General features: G+C 41.5%; 1 protein-coding gene across 1 annotated transcript in view; it reads right to left on the bottom strand.

Moving 5' to 3' along the window:
• LOC308321883 (pregnancy zone protein-like) overlaps nt 1-27699 on the bottom strand; it is a gene marked incomplete at both ends in the record, with an annotated part of 51036 nt that overhangs the window by 2264 nt on the left and 21073 nt on the right. Inside the window, 27 exons of the mRNA XM_080772979.1 lie at nt 3-193; nt 315-480; nt 943-1017; nt 1382-1538; nt 1679-1751; nt 2618-2794; nt 3518-3601; nt 3713-3764; nt 4873-4994; nt 5246-5372; nt 5654-5879; nt 7004-7166; nt 8032-8119; nt 8259-8405; nt 10320-10469; nt 10669-10814; nt 10951-11014; nt 12113-12340; nt 12849-13019; nt 15039-15189; nt 15713-15797; nt 16013-16217; nt 17041-17058; nt 17835-17890; nt 18584-18737; nt 24277-24399; nt 24984-25055. Coding sequence (XP_080629105.1) covers nt 3-193; nt 315-480; nt 943-1017; nt 1382-1538; nt 1679-1751; nt 2618-2794; nt 3518-3601; nt 3713-3764; nt 4873-4994; nt 5246-5372; nt 5654-5879; nt 7004-7166; nt 8032-8119; nt 8259-8405; nt 10320-10469; nt 10669-10814; nt 10951-11014; nt 12113-12340; nt 12849-13019; nt 15039-15189; nt 15713-15797; nt 16013-16217; nt 17041-17058; nt 17835-17890; nt 18584-18737; nt 24277-24399; nt 24984-25055 — 3471 coding nt within the window. The remainder of the gene's footprint in view (nt 1-2; nt 194-314; nt 481-942; nt 1018-1381; nt 1539-1678; nt 1752-2617; nt 2795-3517; nt 3602-3712; nt 3765-4872; nt 4995-5245; nt 5373-5653; nt 5880-7003; nt 7167-8031; nt 8120-8258; nt 8406-10319; nt 10470-10668; nt 10815-10950; nt 11015-12112; nt 12341-12848; nt 13020-15038; nt 15190-15712; nt 15798-16012; nt 16218-17040; nt 17059-17834; nt 17891-18583; nt 18738-24276; nt 24400-24983; nt 25056-27699) is intronic.

Below are 27699 nucleotides of genomic sequence, written 5' to 3'. Positions count from 1 at the left end.
ACCTGTGTGGAGGAGAAGCCACCGTAGGAGTTCTGCTGGCGGGCCAACCACCTCACGATGCGAGCAGCATCACCCAGGTCTGCAGCGCTAGGTTCAGGGCTGGCAAGCTTGGCCAGCAGCACGTAGGAGGTGATCTCTACGGACAGAGAGGCCGAAGTCTCGGCGGAGGTCTGAGACCAATGCAGGAAACCTCCTGGGGAAGCAACCAACAAAACAAGCATTCGTCAAAACCAACCTTTACTGGTAAATGCACAGTGACAACATGCAGCAGTAATGCAGTAATCATTTAAATGCATCGTCTTTCTATCTCTCACCATCTTGTGATGCAATCTTGTCCAGGTGTTGTAGGAGCAGTGCACGCGTCTCCGTCTCCCCCGCCAGAGAGAAGACGTAGGCCAGCAGAGCTGTGGTGTAGGTGTTGGTCTTCATGGACTCACCGATGGCCTCCCTCAGACAAGACAGGCTTTTCACCACAGGATCCTACAGAGAGACACACAGACAGGCATTACTGTACATACAGATACAAAGTATTGCTTTTTAGGGGGCAGAATTTGTGAAAATAGCAACTCGCGATAGATTGTGAACCTTTCAAAACGTTTGCATGACGCTGTCATACCAGGTCTTATTCCCTAACTTGAGTAAACTAAAGACCTGGAGGCGTGATCAATGCTCTTTGGCCACTCAGAATAGCCAAATGGCATTGATCACGCCTCCAGGTCTTTAGTTTACTCAAGTTAGGGAATAAGACCTGATACTTAAGAAATGCAAAATACAGCCCTGTATGTGTAGGCATGAGATTAACATACTGTATGTGTAGGCATGACATGACTTACTGTATGTGTAGGCATGAGATTAACATACTGTATGTGTAGGCATGACATGACTTACTGTATGTGTAGGCATGAGATGACTTACTGTATGTGTAGGCATGACATGACTTACTGTATGTGACGAATTCATCTCCAGGAACGAAGCAGTGATGTAAGCACTGAGAGTCACTTCATCCGACACTCCACCCTGCATTAAAACACACATTTACATAATTATGGTTGCTGTCAGGAGGACACCAAACTGTCTGCTAAAGCAGCTAACTCCACCACCTCTCCCCCTCTCATGCAAGTAACTGATAATAATATAAGTCATATTATACCAATAGCAACTTTGATGAGGCAGTATTGCTTTGTTTTCAAAATAAAAGGTTTTCTTAATTTCCTGAAAAATGCATATCTTTCACTTCCTGAAAGGTTTTGTGATTTCTTCCGACACTGCAGCAGAGATATATTATTCCCCAATACCTCTTCTCTTAATATGACATTATGAAGGTGATACACTCATTATTTACGCTGTGTGTACCATAGACCTAATCCCTCCTCACTCGTACCTTCATTCTGTTGTTGAAGAGTTTTCCAGATTGTTCAAAACAGCCGTTGTCCTGCTGTTTACTCTCCAGCCAGGTCTTTGATTGCTCTATGTTGGACTGGTCGATGAAGACGAAAGACTTCGCCTGGACAAAAGCTCTCAGGACAAATGCAGTCAACCTGATGATGGACAAACACGCGTTCACTACATTATGTAATGCTCAAGTTGTATATGTGCTATTTGGGCATTTGAGTCCATAAATGTGCATTTGACGGTCCACCCACACACCCAGCAGGCATTCATTATACAGGGTTCTCACCAAGTGTTCCCTGGTCCAGTTCCAAACGTGCTGTAGGCTCCACGGTGCTTGTAGTTTAGTTGCCTCTGGTAGCCTGCATGTAGTTTATTCAAGTATTTTTATTGAAGTTCTTTGTACATAAGACAGGACAGACAACAGATACATGACAGATACAGGACAAACCAACAACAACAACACCAGTACTCAACATTCATGTCAAAAATATAAAAGTCTGAAATACAATAATAAAAAAAAATTGTACATTAATGACATCAATGACACAATGACTATGTAGAAAATACTACCGCAAAGTAGGTTAGAAACGGTTGCCAAACTCTGGTAGCCTGCATGTAGTTTATACTTCATGGTTATTGTTAAAGTCCTGGGTTTAGTTTACTTCATGGCAATTATATAAAGTCATGTTAAATACACAGCATTGTGGGCGAGCTATGCCGTGCTGAAGAAGGGTGACGATAAGAGACAAATATAATCCCCAGAATGTTGTTGTGGGTATAGATTGCCGACATCACACTCTGGAAGTAAAGTTGATAGTTGACATCGGAGCCGTAGAGAAACACAGAGCTACGTTCCCTTCAGCCAGTCCAATGGCCGCTCTTCTACATAATTGGAGAAGTGTTATGGCGAAGAGTGACAATGTCCTGGCTGGACCTGGTCCGGAAGTTGGCAGAATGCACTGGACTCAGGCAACAGCCCACTGTACAATACTTTAAAACAGTTGTCATGTTGCACACATGCCTAAAATTGCTGATATTTGCGCCGCCCTCATCGAAAACAATGTATTTCAAACTACAAGTTTGTCACTCTCCAGGGCTGCATGAACAGCGCTCGAGCGCTCAGGTTTTCTGACCCCTCAATGTCGTAACTCTTGTCTTTCTTTCTCTATGGCTCTGGTTGACATAACGAATGAAAACAATCCAGATAAAGGAGAGTTGGACTCACCGCTGACCAGGAAGGGAAAGGCCTTCTCCTTGATGGCCGCTGTCAGCTGGTTTGTGTTCTTCAGGTATTCCAGGATGTAGATGTTGGGAGCTAAGAGCGCCATATTCTGTTCCCCACATCCATACGGCATCCTCAGCAGTCCATCCAGGTTCTTCATGGCACGGCCCAGGATGTCGCCTGTCGTCAGAGAGAGAGAGAGAGAGAGAGGCTGTTAGACTGATTATTTTAGACTTCAGGCCTTCTTCAGGGAAGAAGGCCTGAAGAAGGCCGAAAGGTCGAAACGTTGGATAATAATAAATATACAGCATTGTGGCTATACGAGTGTGCGGCCTTTTTCTCTTTTTTACTTATTTACTGCCTTAGGCCAGCACCTCACCAACACTGGTGTGCACCCTTTCCGGTTTTGTCTACATGTAGAGTGTGGAAGTTATTCCAGGGGGAGGCAGTATAGAGACCGCACGCCCGCACGCACACACGCGCGCGCACACACACACACACACACACACACACACACACACACACACACACACACACACACACACACACACACACACACACACACACACACACACACACACACACACACACACACACACACACACACACACACACACACACACACACACGCTAAGGACAACTTGTTGAGACAGAAAGCAGGAAGATATGAAAGAGACACTGTAGGAGAGACAATAGGACAGATGAAAGGGAGACAGCATAGGAGGGACAGACAATAGCTGAGACCTATAGTTGCAATGACGTGAGGTTTGAATCTTGCTTGTAAATTATGTCATAGCTGGTAATCTCCTTTCTCTAACCCGTCCTTGCACTGTAGTTTGTGATAAAGACATTAAAGAGGAAATGCACTGAATACAAAAGAGCAGAAAACACAAGTCTATTTACCCAGGACGGATACAGAACAACGGGCAGATCCCACGATCACGTTATCAGGGAGTTGGAGCTGGGTTTCCTCTGTCAACGTCTCTCCTAAGACAGGGATATAGAGATATGAAATAATCACGTTAGGCACATCAACTTTGGATTGTACCATAATGGTACTTATACCCTTCATGTACTGTACACTCGATCCACACTCACCTTTTGGACACAGCAACCAGTTGTAGGTCTGAGTCACTTCTGTTCCCTCTGCCTGCAAGGAGAGGAAGGCAGAAAAGGATTTCAGTTCATTCAGAAGAAGAAGAAGGGGAAAAAAGGGAATTAAGCCTATGATAAAAAACTAGATTATAAATCACATTCACAACTGTCACAAGGTTTAGGTTTATTTATTTAGGTTTATTTATTTAGCACGTAGTACAAAAAATAGACAATAACATATCAAAGAACAAAAATACAATGCAAGGAAGGGAAGAAGCCAGCAGGCTTATTTGGAATCCTTTCCTGTAGGAAGAGGTCATTGGTTTAAACAGATTAAAAGTTCATACAGAGCAGTACAAAAGACTACAAGGCAAAGGGGGGCAGCTGTGCAATAAATAAATAAAAACACAGACTGCACGAAAAACGAAATAAACAATACAACAACAAACGAAAATATAACGCATCAAAGTAAAACATGTAATCTACAGAGAGGAAGAAATAAGATATTTCTTTAGAGGTTTTTTGAATATTGGCAAGGATAATGAGGATTTAAGTGAAGCAGTTCCATAGATGAGGGCCTCTAAATTTGATGAAAGATTGATGTTTGGAAGTGCGACAATAGGGTAATTCAAAATGATCTCTTTGCCTTGTGGGGTAGGAGTGAATGTCGGAAGTAACACGGAAGAAATTGTGAAAAGAAGACGGAATGTCTTGTATGCATTTTTTAAATTTAAACATAAATAAACAGGTCTGAAAAACGTTTACTTTGTCAATGGGTAATAGTGAATATTTAATAAAGAGCGGGGCAGACGGCTCATACCGATTTGAATGTGAAATCATTCGCAGAAATGATCAGTAATTTAGTGAGATGTGTTGAATATGTAGCAGCCCAGACAATATTACAGTAATTAATATGAGGGAAAATTAAGCTATAATAGAGTGTTAAATGACATGAAGGAATAACAAAAGGGCAGATTCTTCTCAACATACCAAAGCATCTTCATAGACTTCATACATACAGCATCAGTATGTTGTTTCCAATGTAAATGTTCGTCTATAATGACACCCAAGAATTGAGCATGTGGAACCTGGCAAATTTCAGAGCCATTGATTACAATTCTAGGTTTTTCTTTGGGTTTCGTTCTTTCACAACTTCCGCCTACCTTGATGATCAGAGAGCGCGTGACGACATCGATGCGGCCTCTCTCTGGCACGCTGACTATCTCGTTGTCACACGATGCGTGGGACGACACCGCCTCAGCGCTCACCGTCACGTTGACAACCTCTGGAAAACATCCACAACCAACAGTCAGCATATCTGATAATACAGTATGCAGATAGGGCTCAGGAAATAATAACAATAATAATAATAATAGTACTAGAAGACCTTGTGTCATGTGGGGGGGTTGATTATGTGTCACACGAACGTGAAGGTGAAGTTTCCATGAGTGTGGGTAATAAACATCTCATATAATTCTATTGGTTTGAATGTGACAAACTGTAGTACAAGATAAAGGCATAGAGCGCAGGTCTCACCCAGGACAGAGGCATCCATAGTCCAGCGGAAGGTCTTGCGTCCGTTGGCACAGACACAGGAGGAGTACTCTTCATCAGGGATGGCTGAGAGAGTGTAATCTGATGAGGGGCTGGGAGTCACACTCACCTGATGGAAGAGAGTGGAGGATAATTAATAATACAAATACATTTTATTAGCAAAGCGCTTTTCAGTGAATACAAAGTGCTTTACAAAACCAAGATAAAATACAACCATGAAGAGAAGCAGCAGTCAATGAGCATTCAGTGCTAAAATAACAACCATAAATAGTAAATCACGACAAAATAAGACAAGCAAAGCGTGCTAGGCGATGATGTGGCATTGTGGATACAAAGTGACAAAAACATCTACTCCTATAGCCTCAAATCCTGCAGGCAGAACGAACGAACCATGATGCAGCTGGACTGGTAGTTGAAGACGGTAGCCTTCAGAACAAATGTCTCTCCCCTGACGATGGAGTAAGGCAGGCTGAGCTCCAGGAAGAAGGGCTGGAAGACTTTGAGCTCCTTGGGAGGAGCGAGACCGAAGCCGCTGGAGGACAAGCAGAAAGCCTCCGTCTCCCATGTGGTGATGGTGTCTGGGACAGTGAGGGACACGTCCGCTTTTCCCGAGTCCCTGCATGGAAGGACGATGGACAGACAGACAGACAGACAGAGACAGGTAAATGATAAAAGCTGTTACTATTGTTTAAGATGATCATGTGCTATAGGTTTTTTCCTTTCTGATAAAGTATCTTTACTTCAAATTAACATGAAATAAAATGACTAGAGCTAAAGCTAATAAAACCATAAGAGATATAACACAATATATTGAAGGGACTTTGTGTGTTACAAACATCCTGTTCTGTGATTAGCGTATCAAATGACACACCATTTACAAGCTGGCCTATGTACCTAAAAACCTCTATAGTATAAACGTACCTTCCTTTGACCCATATAGACCTGAGGTCGATTCTACAAAGTCCTGACAGTTTTCTGATAAACCTATGTTTCTATGTCAGTGGTGCTCAACCTTTTTCATGTCACGGAGCCCCAGAATTATCTGTATTTGGCTGCAGACCCCCCCCCCCCCCCCCCCATCTGAAAATATGTTGTTTTCAGGGACCTCCCCAGAAGCAAAGATTTGAGTTAAAAGCATTCGCTCTGAAAGAATATAATTCTATGATTTGCGCCACATTTTCACGATTTTTCAAACATACCAGACCTACGGGCTATATGAGCTTGTTAGATCTGCTATTTTTCAACAGCTAAAGCATAACATATTGCTAAAAACACCAAAAGGGGTACGGGTAAAAAAGAGAATGTCGAAAGGGCCTTTCTGTGTGGAGTTTGCATGTTCTCCCCCCTAGGGTAGGTACCCTCACAAAAAACATTCAGTAATCCTGGTCTCTAAACTGCCTCCCCCTGGCCAGCCGGGGCGCCTGATGGAGGGGGAAAGGAACTGGTTGGAATAACGTGTTCCTTCCACGCGCTACGTCCAACCAGGGAAACTCCCCCCTGTCAGGTGTAAAAGGAGCAACTTGGACACTCAGGCATGAAGGAAGCATGAGTTCAAGTCCGTTGCTCTCCCCTTGTCCCCCATATATAGGGGACTAGGTTGGTGGAGGGTGTGTAGAGCCCAGGATCACAGTAGATGATTGACACAGGGGTGAAAAATGGGTTACAAAATCGTGGGATAAAAAAAAAAGGGGAAAAAAAGAAAGAAAAAAAGAGAATGTCTAATGCTCATGTTGTACTCACCCCACCTCCACCAGGTCCCAGATCCATGTCTCTGGGAAGAAGGAGCGGACGGTCTGTATGGGCGGAGGAACTGGAGCACCGCCTGCAGGACCTGCACTACCTGAACGTCTACCATCAGACTTCGACATCGACAACCATACTTCTCCTTCGTAACCATGACGTCCTGTCCCAGAACGAGAGAGAGAGAGAGAGAGAGAGAGAGAGAGAGAGAGAGAGAGAGAGAGACACAGTGTTTTCAGTTATAAATAATATTAAAGGAGAATTCCATGCTAGAATGCTTTCTTATCTTTCTTACCTTTCTTACCTTTCTTGTAGTTTGGTGGGGACACTACAAAGAAAGGTAAGAAAGCCTTTTAGTATGGAATTCTCCTTTAAGGTGGATTTGCTTATGTAAGTTCATGCATATTTTGGGTTCATTTCATTATGAATAAATATAATTAAAAACGACAATAAATATGTTAAAAGGTTATATCACAAGGCAAAAGGAGTGAGTCACATGATCAGACCAGTAAGGGTCAGAGGTTGAACTGAGTTCCTAGCATTTTTTGGGGAACATCAGAGAGAGACGATATTTAGTTAATCTGCACATGGTTCAAAGGCGCACACGGTATATATTGTCTATTGTGTTCTTTTTATTGTGATGTGTTTGTTGTGGATTGCTTATAATGTTGTAATGTAAACTGCAGACTTTGTTTGTTAAATTGGTCTCACTCACTAAAGGACTCTCTGCTTCATGTGTATGGACTCAACTGAACAAAATGTCTTTGTTTCTTTATTGTGGTTTTCACAGTGTCTTTGGTGACTGTTTGGAGGAGTTGCATGTCAAAATAAAACCAAATTAGACATCGTGTGTGACGCGTGGACATTCCATTGAACCTGCGACAGCTACAATGGGTGTGGTCTGGAATCTGTAACCTTTGGAAGCACTTCAAACATTCACCCAGAATTCAGACAATGATAGCAAACACACTGAAATCAGCTTAATTCATGCTTCTTACTGTACATAATAATGTGTATCTGGATCTTACTTCTCTGATTGTAGTACTCTATTCCTCTGAACAGGATGCAGGCAGGTGTTCTTGTGAGCAAATTTGTTGCCATCCACAGTCCCAGATTCTAGATTAAATTGACACAAAAACATGTCACGGTAAAGTAGAAAGTAGCCGTATACAATGTATTTCAGAGATAACAAAATTAAAAGCAGAAATAATGTATCCTTGACCATTTTAGTTTAAATTGAGGCACATATATATACCTTAAACACTGTGTAGGCGTCCTTGTCATTATCGCGGTGTCCAGGGTAGCCAACGTATCTTTTTGATCTCACAGGAAAACAGGCTTGAGCATCTTCAAGTGTTTGTGGAATAGGGGATGATTTCTTGACTCGCGACAGGGCAAAAATCTGTTAAAAGACAAGAGTTTAGAGCCAAAATCATGATGGTATACAGGAGACCGGGGGCCAGCAAACTGTTTGACATGAAGTAGGAGGGCCCGGCTTGGAGCCTGATCAGCCCCTGGATTGGTCCTGTCTGTGGCAGCTCAGACCTCGGTGAGGCAGCGGTGGCCGAACGGTTTGCGGAGCGGTCTTGATATCGGAAGGTCGCTAGTTCGTATCCCCGGACCGGCACGTTAAAATTACCACCGCTGAAGTGCCCTTGGACAAGGCATTGAACCTCTGCCATCAAATCTTCTATGAGCAGGGCCTGGCTGTAAACAAGTTCTTGCGCGCTACGAGCTTGTAGGTCTGCCTTTTTTTCTTTTTCTTTTTTGAAAATGTGGCACAAATCTTTGAATATATATTCTTTCAGAGCGAACGTTTTTAACTCAAATATTTGCTTCTGAGAGGGGTGTCCCTGGAACAACATATTTTCAGATGGGGCTCAGCGGCTAATTACATATCATTTTTGGGGGTCCTTGACATGACATATTGAGCACCACTGATACAGAAACATGAGGTATTTCAGAAAACTGTCAGAATTTAGAAGAATTTTTTGTAAATTTCGACCTAAATGGGTTTAAGTTCACTCCCTTCGGGAAGGAGTGTTTGTCCTGTGTGTTAGGTTCCATTTGTCTGTCTGTTAGGTTGGGTTGGTTCTTTTGTTAGACAGATGCCTGAACCTCATGTAATGTAAGTCATTCCGTATTCATTCTGGGCTCACAGAGACATTCTGTTCATCATTCGTTATGCACTTTGTAAGTTATCGTGAATTGAGTATTGAACCCGATAACTCTTTTTTTTTTTTTTTTTTATATATTTTTTATCCCACGATTTTGTAACCCATTTTTCACCCCTGTGTCAATCATCTAATGTGATCCTGGGCTCTACACACCCTCCGCCAACCTGGGGAGAGCAACGGACTTAACTCATTCTTCCTTCATGCTTGAGTGTCCAAGTTGCTCCTTTACACCTGACAGGGGGGAGTTTCCCTGGTTGGACGTAGCGCGTGGAAGGAACACGTTATTCCAACCAGTTCCTTTCCCCTCCATCAGGCGCCCCGGCTGGCCAGGGGGAGGCAGTTTAGAGACCAGGATTACTGCATGTTTTTTGTGAGGGTACCTACCCTAGGGGGGAGAACATGCAAACTCCACACAGAAAGGCCCTTTCGACATTCTCTTTTTTACCCGTACCCCTTTTGGTGTTTTTAGCAATATGTTATGCTTTAGCTGTTGAAAAATAGCAGATCTAACAAGCTCATATAGCCCGTAGGTCTGGTATGTTTGAAAAATCGTGAAAATGTGGCGCAAATCATAGAATTATATTCTTTCAGAGCGAATGCTTTTAACTCAAATCTTTGCTTCTGGGGAGGTCCCTGAAAACAACATATTTTCAGATGGGGGGGGGGGGGGGGGGGGGTCTGCAGCCAAATACAGATAAAGCTTTAGCTCTAGTCATTTTATTTCATGTTAATTTAGTAAAGTAAAGATACTTTATCAGAAAGGAAAAAACCTATACTGTAGCACATGATCATCTTAAACAATAGTAACAGCTTTTATCATTTACCTGTCTGTCTGTCTGTCTGTCTGTCTGTCTGTCCAACAGATTCTGATTTTCCACAAATAAAACAACCTTTTTCAACAGGAACGAAAACTAAGGCCCGGCCCTACCTGGGCCCTAACTGGACGGAGGCCCCGGCGCCTGACCTGTTGTTCCAGCTTCTCGCCTTCAGCGTGTCTTACTGGTCAATACATACTTGCTGTAAGTAAAGCCAGTCTGTTCATGCATTGACTGCCTGCTCCTATACGCACCTGTCCTTGAAATAAGTGTGAAGAAGGACCTTTTTAACTACCTTGTCTGCATTGAATGGAAGGTACTCACCTTGTCTGCGCCCAGCCGCTTCCCTGGCTCCTTGATGTGAACACTCTGGTCGATGGCACTGACGCCACACAGCGAGCCTGCAATGGCCGACACCTGCAGTGTATTCTTCTCTCCGGGGATCGCCGTGGATGGAGAGAACTCCAGAACCACCTGACATGTAAACAAAACATCTCCTTGAATACAGACCTCGACACCAGCAATAAATCATGTTAGCCCCACTCACAAAAAAAACCCTTCTCCTGACACCTCATCCTCCACAGTGACCAGACGAGGTTACCTACCGGGATCCCTTGAGATCACATGAACATTAATTGGCACAGAAGAGAGCAGAGGCCAGACCTGAACTGACCTTATTACGGAAGCATTTCTCTGTGGCGAAGTCTGCGCTGTGAGCAATGACTCTCTCACTGGGGAGGACGGTGTACACAAGCACCTGGAGCAATGGAGCCATTTCTGGGGTGACATCCAACCTGAAGGAGATCTCGCCATCGGTGACTGCATTGAAACACACAGCAGTTAGAAGTTTGTCCATGTATCAGCTAGAATGTTTTATTTATATTCCTTTAATCTAAGTGTGTTTACGTATTGGTACAATCAGTGCTTGTTGTATTTGTTGCTGTTGATTACTTACCTGGAGAATCCAGCACCTGAACGCTTACAAGTCCTTCCTTTATAATAGCTGCTCTGGATAAAATCTATTGACACAGAAAGGACAGAATGAGGAGAGGAGAATGGAAATAAGCTCTATGTAAATTTACATGGTCATGTACAGCATATTTTGTAAAAAGAACACCCGTGTGAAGTGTGGGGTGCTCTAATCATTGTACATCATCAAGAATGGTGGTCCCTTATTGGCCAAGGGTTCCCACAGACATGCATATGCCGATTTGCTCAGACACTATATGACGTAAATTCTTTGTTCATTGTCAATGTTAATGTTTGTTCAGACAACACAAACATTAGTTCTCCGTTCATTGTCAATGGCATTTTTGATATACAGGTTTAATGTTTGTTTTAAAAACGCCATTGACAATAAAGGGAGTTTAATGTTTGTTTTAAAAACGCCATTGACAATAAAGGGAGTTTAATGTTTGTTTTAAAAACGCCATTGACAATAAAGGGAGTTTAATGTTTGTTTTAAAAACATCATTGACAATAAAGGGAGTTTAATGTTTGTTTACATGATCATCATGTTGTAAGATGATAAGAGCGCCCCTCACTTCACACGGGTGTGATTTTTAACGTTTGTTCAGACAACATAAAGCTATAGCTGAGTTAGTACAGTAGACATATGGTTCATAACATCAGCACAGTGCAAATATAAATTACATTATACACATATATATACAGCACATATGGCTCAGAACATATTTTTGTTGATTGGTGCACATTCTACAGACAGAGACATTATGGTTATCAAAAAGTTATTAAACGGTATTGGATTAACAAGACTTAATTTGAATTTCCCAGCAGACTGTGGCATGCCAATTAATTACAAGTGAAACCAGTAATAAACAACAGCATGTATGTTATGTTCTGCCCTGAAGCACTTTGAGTTGCATTTATGTACATGAAAGGTGCTATGCAAATAAAGTTTATTATTATTATGAAAGTGAGGTCACCAGATCATATCTAAATAGGTAGGCGTAGGTTAGGTTGACACTGCGTGTGTGTGTGTGTGTGTGTGTGTGTGTGTGTGTGTGTGTGTGTGTGTGTGTGTGTGTGTGTGTGTGTGTGTGTGTGTGTGTGTGTGTGTGTGTGTGTGTGTGCGTGCGTGCGTGCGTGCGTCTCACCAGGTACATCAGGTCCACGGGCCCTGCAGTCTCTCCAACTACAGTGTAGTGGACGGTGATGTGGTTTTCTCCATTGCAGATCAGTGGGTTCTCCGTCTTCTTCACCTCCAGTGAGCTCACGGTCTTGGTGTCGACGGTGGCCTCCTGGACCAGGGACAGCTGATGTTCCGCATCTTGATAGTGCGGTGTTCTGTGTCCATGGTGTTCTATCACTGGTAGCACGCTAGCCTTTATCACCACAGCAAAAGGTAAAATGAAAAATATGTGATTTATTATAACCAAGTCAAGTCAAGTCAAGTCAAGTCACCTTTATTTATATAGCACATTTAAAAACAACAGAAGTTGACCCAAAGTGCTTTCCATATTAAAATGACATCATAAAATACAAAATTAAAATAAAAGTTTAGCAATACTTCATATAAGAAAAATACAATATAACAACAAAAAGGTTTAAAAGGACTAGGAGCTGAAGGCAATGGAGAAAAGGTGAGTTTTTAGGGAGGATTTGAAACGGTCGATGGTTGGGCTGGATTTGATATGTAGTGGGAGACTATTCCAGAGTTTTGGGGGCAATTACTGAGAAAGCCCGGTCGCCTTTGATTTTTTGGCTCGTTTTGGCTCGTTAAGGCTCGTTAAGGTAACCAATGTTTTGTACTTTGTACTTCACTAATTGTGAATGCATGCTCCATGCATGCAGGTGGTTTAAAAACAACAAAAATAAACCCTCAAGACTTACTCTGAGAAAGATCTCTCCTCGGGAAGTGGACGACGTGTCGAATGAGAAACTGGCCACGCCGTCACTGTCAGTGGTGACGTTCACTGTGCTACGCGGTGACCATCTTTTACCTTCAAACATGTACAGCATGGTGTCGGGAATGGCCGTGTCATTCAAGTACACGGCTTTGACCTGTCGGAAAAATAACATTATTATACGGAATGCATTAAGGTCAGAAGATGCGTATATAGAACTGTACTATAGTCAATTCAATTCAATTCAATTTTATTATAGTGTCAAATCACAACAAGTTGTCTCAAGACACTTTACAACCAACAAAGATCCACCCAGAGCAAGCAACATTGCGACAATGGTAACGAAAAACTCCCCTTTAGGAAGGAACGTCAGGCAGCCATCAGGCAGTCTGAAGCAGCCATTATTATTTGGACTTACTTTTCCTTCAATCACTGATCGGGCCTCGTACACCTTGGGTGTTTGAATAAAGGAAAGTCTTCCAATAACATATGAGACAGAGATTCCTTTCCCTTGTTTCTGTGTAGTGCCTGTGGAGAAAAAAACGTCCATGTCATTTAACCCATTTTGGTGGCGGGAGCCCCTTTTGGTGTTGGCATCATGTTATGCTTTAGCTATTGAAAAATCACACCCGTGTGAACTGAGTGGTGCAACTCCCCCCCACCCTCCACCCCCCTCTCTCTCTCTCTCTCATTAGCAGGCAACAGTGCAGCACTTTCCCTCTCTCTGTTTCTGGCACAACAGCGCCCCTACTGGTACTCAGTCTTTTACTGGTGCTCATGTGCTCATTAACGTCACATAGGCACATAGGTGAACACGGACATTGCTGTTCCTTGGAGTGGTTGCACCACTCAAAAATCGCAGATCTACAAGCTCATAGCGCACCACCGAGCATAGCTCTTTCAAGAAAACAGTCAGGATTCAGAAGACATTTGCAGAATCGTTCCCATGCAGGTCAAAATGGTTAATAATTCTGTGTTAGAAAAATGTAATTATACACTGAACGATGATGAGCCACTGAATCGTATAGTTATTTCTGGAAACGTATCAGTAAGACTTGCCTGTTCCATCTTCCTCTACTTTGGCATTAAGATGCAGCATATCAGTAAGAACCTTTTGGGCAATCCTGGTAAAGGTTGACATCTTGAAAGTAAAGGTGGCGCAGCCTGTCTTGTCCGTCTGTTCAACAGAGAGAGAGAGAGAGAGAGAGAGAGAGAGAGAGAGAGAGAGAGAGAGAGAGAGAGAGAGAGAGAGAGAGAGAGAGAGAAACACTCAATAAATGATGAGGTATATTGAAATAAAAGTATAGCACAGTTTTTTTTTCTACTCGGTCTGTGTCTCATAGGAGGGCTGTGGGGCAGTTCAGAAACTCGTCCACCAGTGACATCATCGATGGGGAATCCAAGCCAATACGAACGTCAGGCTTTCCATTCCTGAAAGGTTGCAATACGATAATGGAAGTCATCCTTCTCACGACAATACAAATCTAAATATAACAATCTGCCTAACGATGATGTCACTGGTGGACGTGTTTCTCGACTGCCCACAGCCCTCCTAAGAGACACAGACTGAGTAGATTGTTTTTGTTTTGCTATTTTTTATCATGAACATTAGTGAGGACCAATTACATGAAGATAAGTTGAAAAGTTGTCCCTTTAAGTTCGACCCCTGTATCATTCAACATGTATTTATTATTACAAACTAGAATTGTATATTATTACAAACTAGAATTTTATTACAAACTATAATTACTATTACAAACTGTCCAAGTAGGCCAGTGCCCGTTGCAACGATGGAAATGCATCCAGCCAGTTATTATGTCTGTGTCCATTTTATGCCCATATATGGAGTTCTTTGTCATGCATGCCATTGCCCATGAATATGGAGTCTATATGCAGATGTCAGAACACCATTGTGATGTCAGAACAGGCCAGCTCCCTATAAGGAGATCTAGGGGTGGTCGGTTGTGATTTGAGCCCTGTCCAGAGGAGTTTGTGCTGGTTCTGGACAATGGTGTGTTACACTGTGACCCTCAGATCTCCATATATGGAGCTGACCTGTTCTGACATTCCATATGTTGATCTGGCCTCATCAAACCCTGTACACTCAAGACACGCTCTATATATGGCCAGTACATAATTGGTGCATTAATGAATTAACATCATGTCCATGCGTCACCTGTTTACTCTCTTTGTGACAGGGCGCAACAAGGTCAGCGACACCCTCTGGGTGTTCTGGGGTGATACTAAAGGGGATGCCGATGTTACTCTGTAGAGGTCGGCACAGCTCCACTTCTGCCTTGCCGGGCACAGGCTGTCCATAGGTATACCTGATAACATACAGAGAATAAGACACAGGCTGTCCACTGTATACCTGATAACATAACCCATTTTTGACGGGAACCCATTTTGGTGTTAGCATTATGTTATGCTTTAGCTATAAAAAAAATAGCAGAGCTTGTAGGTCTGCTATCTTTGAAAAATCGAAGAACGACTGACATAGAAACATAGCTTTTTCAGAAAACTGTCAGGATGTAGAAGACATTTTTAGAATCTGATCTCAGGTCAGAATGGGATAAGGAGCATATAGGCGCCTACATGTGAAAATGTCTTTGTCTCCTCCATTTATTTCATCCTTTTTACCCATACAATAAAATATAATCTACAAAACATTTACTACTCAAAATGTCCCCCTCATCTAAAAAAATACGCATATCTTTGGCCAAATTGGCCATATCTCAATGTTTGATGACGAAGAACTCTCAAGACTTACATACTGTATAATATTATATATTATTATTATATACTATATAAACATGATCAAGAGAAGTTGACGCGTCATTCTATACTTACGTTGCACACACTTCAGCTGTGAATTCCTCTTGATTGATGCCTATCAACTCGGGTGCTTCTACTTTGACATCAAATTTGGGCAAAACTGGGAACAATTTACAGTTGTCATTTATGGAAGAAGGACTGATTTATGATCTACTTTTACTGTGGTTATTTTTTATTTAGAAATATGTTAAAATACGGGGTAAAAAAACCCAACATATCTCTTCTCCTGGCCAGTCCCCTTGGATAATAATTGTAATATTGTTGTAGCATACAGTACATGCATACCGTTTGGCCACTCTGAATAAGAAATCTTACCGTATTTCTCCACCTTGAAGTGATGATATATTTCCCAGTCGCTATCTCGAACGTGCTGATGACAGGCCGTCAGAGGAGCACAGAAGAACAGAAGAACCTTGTAGTTTCCTTCACGGGCCTCTGGGTTCAGAGAGTAAGAAAACTGCAGAATCTTTCCATGGGCTGTTTGGTTCACCCACTGTCCAATCCGGTTGTGACTAGCATCCTGTTCAAACATACATGTTGGAAAGGAGAGGAGAGGAGAGGAGAGGAGAGGAGAGGAGAGGAGAGGAGAGGAGGGTGTTCATAACCTCAAGATTAAGTCAATTAAGAGAGTGTCTTTTTTTAATCATGATTTTTTGTCTTGGCTAGATCTACTGTCAGGGCCCTGCAGGTCTGTGAGCATTTGTGCAAGGTGCTTCTGAAAGCCTTCTTTAGTAGGAGACAGTTACACCAGCTTCATCTGCAAACAGTATATAGGCATTTGACTTCTGTGTCCACTAGCGGGATATGCCTGGTGTTGTTGACTGTTCTAGTGTGTTTTGCCAATTCATTGATGTATTGCTATGGGTTAATTGGACACTTTGACTCAGGCTGCATCCCTGCCTAACTCTTTTCACCTCGGCTTTGGTGAAAGAAGTCTGTGTGTCGTTTGTGTACATTGATTTTATGATGTGAGTTTCCCCCCAATGCCAATTTCCATATGCCTCAAGTCGACAAAGCAGGAGAACACTTTCAGAGTGAAAATGTGGTCTCTTTGGTACTGTAGGAAGACAAACTGATTTGCTCAGGACATTATTTTCTGTGAGGAAATGTAAGATTCTCTGAATTCTCTGAATTATTTTCTGTGAGGAAATGTTAGATTCTCTGAATTCTCTGAATTATTTTCTGTGAGGAAATTTAAGATCGTCTGAATACACTGTAGAAAAAACTATTCCCAGGTGCCTTTAACGTGCTGTAACATTCACTATTCATTCACTGTGTGGACCTGAACATCAAGTTAAATGTGTTGTAGATAGTGTTACTGTACGCAATACAGTGAGTCTTACCTCCAGTTCAACATTGTACTGAAAGAAGAAAAAACAAACAAAAAGGACATCTGTTAAACAGGAAACCATTCTCTGATTCATAGTCTCACTATACAACCAAAGCACTCAAAGGACATGAAGGAGTCCACATTCACAGTCTGACTGATCATTAAGTTTCATAGTAACTTTTCTTTGCTTGTTGTAGACTATATTTAAACTAAAAGCACCTTTTTGTCATCTACAAAACCCTAAAACATTTATGTTATGCACACTGTATAAGACCTTCAACAGAGAGGCTCCACATTGAGCTGTTTGTCCAGCCTGGTTAAACACAAGAGGCATGTCAAAGAGCACATGCACTGTTGCAGGTTTGGTTCATCTGCCATTACTGTATTATACTGTAAGTTATCATAGAATAGAATAGACTTTTATTTGTCATTGCACACAAAGCATACACTAAGCATACGAAATTTCTAGGGAGCTACCACATAACCGTAGTACATAAAAACACTAACATAACACATAACATACAACACAGCTTTATGATCACCGAGTGTTAGCCGCTCCAAACATCTATAAAGTTACATGTACAGTAACAACGTAATCAAATTGTGGCTATATAATCTTCTTTGTGTTGTTCCATGATAAAAGAAAAAATCTATTTCACCCAAAAATGAACAAAAACGAATGAAAAGGTATATCCGACAACATATTTGACTGTGGAAATCTATTTTCAAACACATTGAACCATATCACATGTATTTCTTCTCTGTATTCTCTAGGTATATTGTGGATATTAAGCCGATATGACTCACCAACCCTGCATCGACAGGTGTGAACTTGCTGTCCATGGTAACAACTCTGAATTTCACTGCAATACATAAATTAGATTAGTTAAAGATCATCTACGACACACTAAAGGAATCAATAGGAACGGCATTAATAAATGGAATTGACTGTTGTTGTCGACTCAGAACCGATGGTTTCTGTAACCCTTCCATTATTTAATTTATTTGACATCTAAGATTGTCATTGAATTAAATGTTGAGCAGTGTTGTTTTTGGCAGCAAATTTAGTTTTAGTCATAGTCTCTTGAATAGTTTTCACTTAGTTTTAGTCACATTTTAGTCACCTGGAATGTTCTAGTGTTTAGTATACCGGTAGTTTTAGTCGACTAAATGTCATACGATTTTAGTCGACTAAATCTACAGTTGATTTATAGTCGACTAAAATGTATTTTGGCGGGTCTTGATGCCGTCGTAATGATTGTTTTTACACTTGCTGAAAATAGCCGATCTACAAGCTCACAACGCGTTGCGTTGCGACGCGTTGTGAGCTTGTAGATCAGCTATTTTCAGCATGCAACCAAGTGTAAAATGACTTATACTGGATCTCTTGTCCACTAGTCCCTTCCTAACATTTTTTGTCTAGTTTTTATTTGTCGACGAAATTGTCAGTATATTTAGTCTTAGTTTTAGTCAACTAAAACAACACTGATGTTAAGCCTATCCTTTCATTCATGTTATAAATAATAAAGATGTCATATTAACAAAGACAGTGTTACCCGTTTGTCCAGGGAGGTAGATTGGTTTATCTGTCTGGATGAAGGTCATGGGTTTGTAGGATTTGAACCTGATTTTCCTGACTTCTCTGGATAGGAATGTTTGTCCTTTCACCACCACCTCCACACTCCAGATCCGATTCTCTTCTGCTGGAGCCTGCAGTGAAGGATACAGAAGTCACATAAAGATTGACACCTCAAAAATCTCTCTGAGAAGTCATCACTCACGTTGCAAAAATCCACCGATATTGAACTATTTGAAATGTGACAAATTGCAGAAGTGATGCATTATACAAAGAGTTATCATTTATTTTTGAACAAAAGTGACCTGGAATAATCCACATTCGAAGAACGGTGTGTCGCAGGTCTTCTGGAAGATTGTTCTGTTCGTTTCCTGAGAGACCAGCACAATGGTCATGGTCGAAGTCTCGTTGGGTTTTTTAAAATCCACACAGAACTTGGCCTCAGAACCCGCCTCCATTACTGCAGGAATGGCTACCATGTATTGCCTAAAATTGTAAAAAGAAAATATCCATAAATTATATACAAACATGTTCATGGATTTACTGGTTATCTGTTACAGTAAATGCCTAAATTGTGATGTTAAATAAATGCTAATACATACTGTTTTTAATAAGAATATCCAACCCAGTGGGAAAATCAAACCCAGTGATACTGCAGACCTACATTTTACAGGCTGTTATTGTTTTAAAGCTATGAGTAGTTGAGCTCTATATGTATACTTACGGTCCTGCTGCTACTTGACTGATACAAATCCAGGTTAAACAGGCAGCTAAAATCCATGTCCACGTCTTAACCCTAGAGAAAGCCATGACTACTGAGGGGGGACAGACTCAGTGATCATCTCTATTAAATAGATACTGTTACACCCGCCCCCCCCCCCTCCCCCCACACACACACACACACACACACACACACAGGGGGAAGGGACAAGGTGCAAACCGCCTACGTTTCCCGACAGCAGAAAGCAGCTGTGTTCCATGTAGCCTACAGACAGGGACGGATTAACTCCGGATTAACTCCCCCGTAGCGCGCGTGCACGTGACATTTCTGTGTTTTCCCGTGTTTTTATCATCTTTTTTTACCTAAATTTAACAAAATCAATGGCCAATGAAGGGCCCCAGGAGGAGCCCTTTTCAGGGTGTCAAACCAAGTACCACGCGGTCCAATTTCCCTGAAGGGCCCCTGAGAGCCAAGGGCACATAACCCAGCACTCTTTATCTAGTGGAGATGCGGTGTGTGACGACATGGATTTAGAAACACATTTTGTTCAACGCAAAATACTGTGTTCAAGTTCAGGAGGAAAAAAAAGCAATTCTCCTGAATGCTGCCTTCTAGTATGGCATGGAAAGGAAAGGAGTGGTGTATTATGAACCATATATAGCATATGTCGTATATTGGCGCCCAGACATAGGCATTATACAGTAGGCATATATATATATCTAGATCAATAGAGTTGGGGACACAATCTGGGGTAGATATGTGGAGAGACCCAGCAATCTGACTGCCTCCAACTAAAACAGCTGGAGGACCTCAAAGTGGGCATGCAGAGAGGGATCATTTCACAAACCAAGCCACCCTTCCCCCTCAGAGGTAGAACAGAAGTTAGTAGCCTACTATGTTAAGATGGTTTCTGTTCTCAAGTCATAAATACATAGTATTTACATCCACAACACAATGTTATATGCTATGTCATGCATTTCACATTAAGATATGAGGAGTTGTTTAGATGTAGATTCACATAGCCCATGTTTAAAGTGAGCCTATTCTTAAGATAATGGTATGAGCATTGAGTGAGACTAAGGGGAGAGCTAAGGAATGCTCTGTCCTGCAGGCCTGGGTCATACAGGTCAGGGAGCCAGGAGAGCTTTAACTTCTGCAAGCCATTTCTCCCTGCATCTCACGCCAGTGTCTTGGTACATAAAAGTTGATCTATTGAAGATTCTGATCTTCAAATGTACATAATTTTTGTTTTGATTGTATTGCTGTATTGTTGTATTGTTCTTTCTGCTTTGGCAATGTAAACGTATGTTTGCTCATGCCAATAAAGCCCTTTGAATTGAATTTAATTGTCTCACCAAAGTGCCTTAAACTGAAGTCTATTTGCATATCAATTGTTCCACAGGCAGGAAGCCAATCTATGGCTGAGAGAGAGTCATTCCAAATTGTAAGTTTACCCTTTGACTTCTCAAGATAATTCTTGGGGAGTGAGCTTTGATCTGATATTATCTTTAGGGTCTCTTTGAACAGATCTTCAGGATGCTTTCAAAATAGACCACCTGGGGCTGGCCGATAAGTGACAGAGGCATTCTTTAGGGTAGGAGGCTACAGTTTGTGACACACCCACACACACCCAATTCAATTCAATTCAAAGGGCTTTATTGGCATAAGAAAACATACGTTTACATTGCCAAAGCAGAAAGAACAATACAACAATACAGCAATACAATCAAAACAAAAAGGTCAGAATCTTCAATAGATCAAATTATATGTCCCAAGGTCACTCAATGCAGGTATAGTGCAGGAATATACACAATGATTAGTCTTTAGGGTGGTTGTGTTCCATTTGATATCCTTCTCCTATCACAGCAACTCACAAATCTTGCTGCTGTGTTTGCACATTGTTGTACTTCGCCCAGCAGATATGGGAGTTTTTTGTCATTGGTCATGTTTTCAAAATCTCTGTGTGTGGTTGTAATCTGTGGGAAGTATGTGTCTCTGATGTCTTGGTACAATGGACAGATGGTTAGGAAGTGTAGCTCGGTTTCCACTTCATTTTGTTTGCAGTGGGTGCACACACACACACACACACACACACACACACACACACACACACACACACACACACACACACACACACACACACACACACACACACACAAAGAGATGTGACTGAGGAGACTGGTGGGGAGTTAAGTGAGAGAATGGAGGAGACCATGATGGACAGGCTTGGCCGTGCTATACTATGGAAAGATGACTTTGTTATGCTGGTAACCTGATGTAACTATATGGAAGATGCTTTGTTTGAATAAAATGATGGACTTTGCCTGGGAATCTGCAACTCATTTCGTGCTACATTAGGAAAATAAGGAAATAATCCACGACGGACCCCTGGGCAGAAAGGATACAACAGTGGCATTTGCATTCTTTGCATTCAAGTTTATAGCACAGGCAGACTCTTCACATACTAGAGCATGTCTGAAACAAATGTCAGAGCTGAAATCGACATGTAAATATGAAATAAATGCCCAAACATGTAGCTAGGTGTAATGTTAGAGACCACAGAAGTGAACCTTTCAAGCCTGTTTTCTCAACTCGCTGTTTTCTGCAAGACATTACTCTATAAGCCATATCTCTAAACTGGTGGGTCAAACTGAACATCCAATATGTCAATTTGAAGCTATGATTCCCTGCTTTCATATGACATGAAGAAACGAAAATTCAAACAAATCCAATGGCAGTCCCTCAGTCAAATTTAGTCACAAATGCTGCACTCGTGGTCTGGAGAGGGCAGTTGTTTCACAGACGGGTTAAAAAAGGGCAGGGGCTGAAGGCCCCTTTGACGACTATGTGTGCACGTCCCTGATCATGCCCTGCAGCTCCTATTTAGGCCCATGTTCTGCCATTTGGCCAATTCAAAACGACTACTCCTAGTAAACTCACTGTTACAAACCCCTTAGAGGGTGGACTTTGTAATATAAGTTCAAGTAACAGGATGTTGAGCATTTTACGTGCACACTGGAGGTATGAGGTATTTTATGTAGCCTACACTATTTACAACATACACAAACAGAGCCAAAACAACAACAAAGCAGCTACAGTATATAGGGAGAACACAGTCTAATAAACTAATAAATAGTTAGAATATTATTATTAATATTATTATATAATATATTAACACTGGTTGGTTGAATTTAGGACAATATTCTGTACCATTGCCCTTTACTCCGAGTATGTTTGAGCTGACCACACAAACAGCTTCACATTTTAATGACTCACAGGGCAAAAGATCAGTTGTCTAGTAAGTAAAGTAAACCTCAGTGTGGCCTGATAACGTCCTCAAACATCTATTCTAGCTGATTACCCCCAAAAAAAAGGGTTATTTTAAACTCTTTAACTAAAATTTGTTCACAAATTAATAAAGCAATCGATGACTATTGATATACACAGTATCCGTTTGGATCAAACAGGGGTGAAAGGTTAGAGGTCCACCAAGATGTTTTTCCTGAGCACAGTGTTTTGAATTGTCTCACACGCTCACATCTAGCTTTTCAGAAAAGGGGGAAAAAGAGAGGAGAAAAAAATCTCCTGTCCATGCATTGCGTCAACGTGCGTAAAATGGAGACTGTGATGATATGAGAAAATTTGCTTCATTGATTATTCATGTCTGTGTTGTATTGATCCGTCTTGATCACTGCAGAGTTTGCCTAGTAATGCCCTATAGACTACACACAGCTTTCCCAGGGTGCTGTTCTTGCATACTCAATACAGAGCCCGCCAGGACCTGTTTACGGGGGCCAGTTTCGAATTGCAGCCGTCCGTACTCCGTATAGGTGCCCTTTGAGAGCTGTTTTGAAGTAGTCAAGGGATTTGCATGTCTTAATGACTGTTGTTAGGGCGTTCCACATTTTGGTGGCATAGGAGTGAAAATAATTTAGTCCCTTGTTTGTGCCGAATATGGGTTGCACATGGTTTGTTGCACTCCCTCTGGTGTTGTGGGTGTGGACTTCGTTGACATTAATTTAGACAGGTACATGGGTATCTTGGTGGTGTATCGAATCGTGTGGACCAGACCCATTGCAAGATGCTGTACTCTGTCGTCGACCCTAAGCCATTCCAGCCTGTCAAAGTGGGCAGGGGTGAGGTGGGTTCGGGGGGCCAAGTAGGAGCCTGACCAGTTTGTTTTTGGAAGTCTGGAGCCTTGTTTTAAGGGCCTTTGAGGTGCTGTGGTACCAAGAGGTGCATGCATAGTCGAAGAAACCTTGTACAATTAAGGGATAGGGTCTTCAAGGTGTTTTTGTTGACCAGTGAGGAGATCCTGTAAAGGAATCTTGTTCTTTGGTTGACATTTTTGATTACGTTGGTGGCCATTTTATCACCAGAAAGATTAGCCTCCAGGATGGAACCTATAGGTAATTTCATCTTTTCGTGTGAGGTGGTCTTATTTGTATTAAACATAATGTGTTGTTGTGTGAACTGTCTCTCACCTCTTTGAAATACATAATGACGTGGTCATCCTTTTGCCCTACACACGATCCACCAGCAGCGCCCCTTTCTGTGAAGAAACCATCACATTGATCTGGTTATCTGTGAACTCTGTAACTCAAATCTACAAAATAAAGTTTCTCATTCGGGCAATAAATGTTTACAATAACTCACCCTTTTCAAAGACTCTGGGTCTGGGATGAATCCAGAAAGCATCGTTACATCAACTAACACCATGTTTGTTGTGGCTTCATTTCTAGTATCATTCATTTATATCTGTAGATATAAAATATTTGAAAATATATTTTACATTATTTACAAGAATTCACAAAAGCTATTTCCAATATCTTTGGTATTCGGTAGCATATATTTAATTTATTTTTTCATGTTTAGTGTGGATTTCATTTTTCTGTGCGGCACATTGAGTTTATTGTGTCATTCACATGTCTGTCTCTACAGGTGATCCTTACAGGCTTTGTAGTTTCAGAGTCATTGTCCGTGTCAGAGAGTTGCTGCTGCAGCCTGTGTGGTGTGACCTTGATGGATAAACTGCTTTCCTCAACTGGTGTCGGGATGTTGTAGTTAAGAGACATCTGAGGAAACAGAAGAGGAATTTCATTTCTACAATTATGAAGAGTAAAGAGCCCTTTTCTTACATCATTACAACTACAAGGCATGGCGAATACGTTCAGGGTAAGTAGGCCTACTGTATTTACCCACGGCACACAAAATGAAGTGGAAACCGGTCCGAGCTACACTTCCTAACCATCTGTCCATTGTACCAAGACATCAGAGACACATTACACATACATCACAGATTACAACCACACACGGAGATTTTGAAAACATGACCAAATATGACAAAAAACTCCCATATCTGCTGGGCGAAGTACAACAATGTGCAAACACAGCAGCAATATTCGTGAGTTGCTGTGATAGGAGAAGGATATCAAACGGAACACAACCACTAATCATTGTGTATATTCCTGCACTGTACCTGCATCCAGTGATCTTGGTACATAGAAATTGATCTATTGAAGATTCTGACTTTCAAATGTACATCATTTTTGTTTTGATTGTATTGATGTATTGTGCTTTGGCAATGTAAACGTATGTTTTCTCATGCCAATAAAGCCCTTTGAATTGAATTGTATTTATAGAACAGATAGGAGCTGACCTGGGCTGAGACACACTCAGTGCCCTTAACTTCCAGGTTGTACTTCCCTGTCACGTCCTGCAGCGCCCTCTCCTGGTAAGGATCAGAGTAACAGTCAAAGACAAGTTACCAATACAAGTCATCGACCCTAAGCCATTCCAGCCTGTCAAAGTGGGCAGGTGACCACACTTGGAAAATAACATAGCAGACATGTTTGGTAGTTGGATGGAGAGAGGATGAAATGAGTGCTTGTATCATGTCTACTGTATAATGTTTTAAGACTGGACCTATGTACGACTTGCAGTAGCCTACTACAGGCTACAATTTACGCTTATAGAACAAGATATCCAAGTCAGCACGCGTTCAAATCAAATCCAGTGATACTGCACACGTACATTTTTCATGCTTGATGGATATAAAAATATAATCCATATTTTAATGACGATAGCTTTGCAAGGACTGTATAATTAAGAAAACATACATTGTAAATCTATACCTTCAATAACTCAGCAGGGAGACCAATTAAATACCGTGCTGTATTTACCTTAAAATGAGTGAATAGCCCTTTAAATGACCATCACTGTACCAAAAATAGAAACATACCTTAAAAAATGATTTGGAGGCAGATGAAATAAAGATCGGAGAGAGTTTAAGGTTTAACCATTATTTTAGTAGGTATAAAGTCAATTTACATAGAGAATGTGCTACATGGTTCAGATAATAGTATTTACATCAATATAATTTAGAATAATCAATTGTTGATTCCAAAAGAACCCGAAGCTGAACTGAACTTCCGAACTGAACTCCTCTTCACAGTATTTGTTCCAGGCTAAATACTGCAGATCACGTCAGATTTGTTGATATAATGTTCATTGGCTGTAGATTTTTCATGTCCGCCAAGACCAGTGTTGGCGCTCTTTCATTAGTGCAACGCCTAGATGATGAGGATGGCGTAGCGACGCAGAGTTCATCTTCCTTGGTTCAGTCATTGATGCCCATTGCAGCCTGGAGAGCGCCTAGGCAGGCGTTGCCAGGCAACCTGTAGATAACTTTCCCTGCACTGTGAACTTTCGGCAGAGAAAGAACGCTCCCTGACTCAGTGAGCAGCTATCTCACTCGGCCAAGGTCATATGCATGTAGACTCAAACCATAATAGACACTTCATTATTGCACGTTTGTGGCTGGTGGCAGACAACATGGAGACTGAATAAGGAGTCAACAAGATATTAAATGGGACACATATTTTGGCCATAAACCTGAATGACATGACATTTAGGATGATTAGGAACAACGCTGTATAAACAGGCAGTAGGCCAAGAGTAAAATTATGATATGGAGCATAAGGTGACAATATGAATGATCCGGCCTGGGTCAAAGTTCAGGAGAATATGGGACATTGACCACTGGACATTAGTTTGTAAACAGTTAAGACCCATTTTATCTATCAATGCTGTTATAATTTTTCAAGCTGTGAGTTAGCTAGACTAAATACATATGATATACATACAGTTTTTGGTGACACAGACCCATCTCTCTGTTTTTACTATCAGACAAGTCTTTTCACTCTGGAGCTTATATCACCCCGTTCACTGATTAGTCTAGAAGTTGGGTAAACCACAGGGGTCAATCCTTAAGGACATCACCGCGAGTATGATGGAAAAAATAGGATGGCCTCAACTCTTATCACCGTTTTAGGTGATAAGCTATCACCTAAAACGGTGATAACCTATCACCAAAAACTGGAGTCCTGCTGCTGCTTGACTGATACAAATAACATCCAGGTTAAACAGGCAGACAGACACAGTGACACACACACACACACACACACACACACACACAGGGATGGGAGGGACAAGGTGCAAAACCGCTAAGCTTTCCGACAGCTGAAAGCAGCCGTGTCAGGCAGACTTCAGTAAACTACAGGACAAACTGGCTAGAATGCCCACTTTATTTAGCACAAATGTTTGCAAAACCAAGTTTGTACAGTAGCCTACTCATGCTATCTTAACACTGGTGATATTCTTACTGCAATCGTTTAAACATTTACACCATGGATCTGACATTGTTTACTTATTTTGATATATTGCATAATTCAATATAGCCTATGCTACTACTATAATAGTATACAGTTATGGCCGGCCCTGGCTCAGGAGGTAGAGCAGGTCTACCCTCCAATGAGTCGGTGTGAGCTTGCCACCAATTGGTGTGTGAATGTGGGAAGTGAGGCGTCGACTGTTCGCCGCTTCACCTCCCAATGTATGAATGAATTAATGAGCGCTTTGAGCACTTGGAAAAGCACTATAAAAATGCAATTCATTATATCATGCCTATATCTTATAGGCTACCATTGGTAAACAGGGTAACCCTGCAGGGTCATAATTGTTGGGTAGAAAATAATCATTACAGTCAACACTAGAACCATCATTATCCATACCAGTCAATGCTTCACTTTGGATGTAAATTTAAATGAGTTTCCTATCGGCCACTGTAAATGTGCCCATCCAAAATGGTTATTGGCCTACATCGTTCTGTTTCTAGAGTCAACTAGACCTGTACGTTGACCTTTACTCTGAGTATGTTTGAGCTGACCACACAAATGTATGACTCAGGGCAAAATATCAGATGTCTAGTAGTAAGTAAAGTAAACCTCAGTGTGGCCTGATAATGTTCTTAAATAAGCCATAGCTGATTAAAGGGATTGCTTAAAACACTGTTAACCTAAATGTAGGCCTACTCA

The sequence above is a fragment of the Protomyctophum bolini genome (genome assembly GCF_963924005.1).
Source record: "Protomyctophum bolini genome assembly, chromosome: 9".
Classification (NCBI taxonomy): domain Eukaryota; kingdom Metazoa; phylum Chordata; class Actinopteri; order Myctophiformes; family Myctophidae; genus Protomyctophum; species Protomyctophum bolini.
The sequence above is the reverse complement of the archived record's forward strand: the minus strand, read 5'-3'. Positions and strand labels throughout refer to the sequence as shown.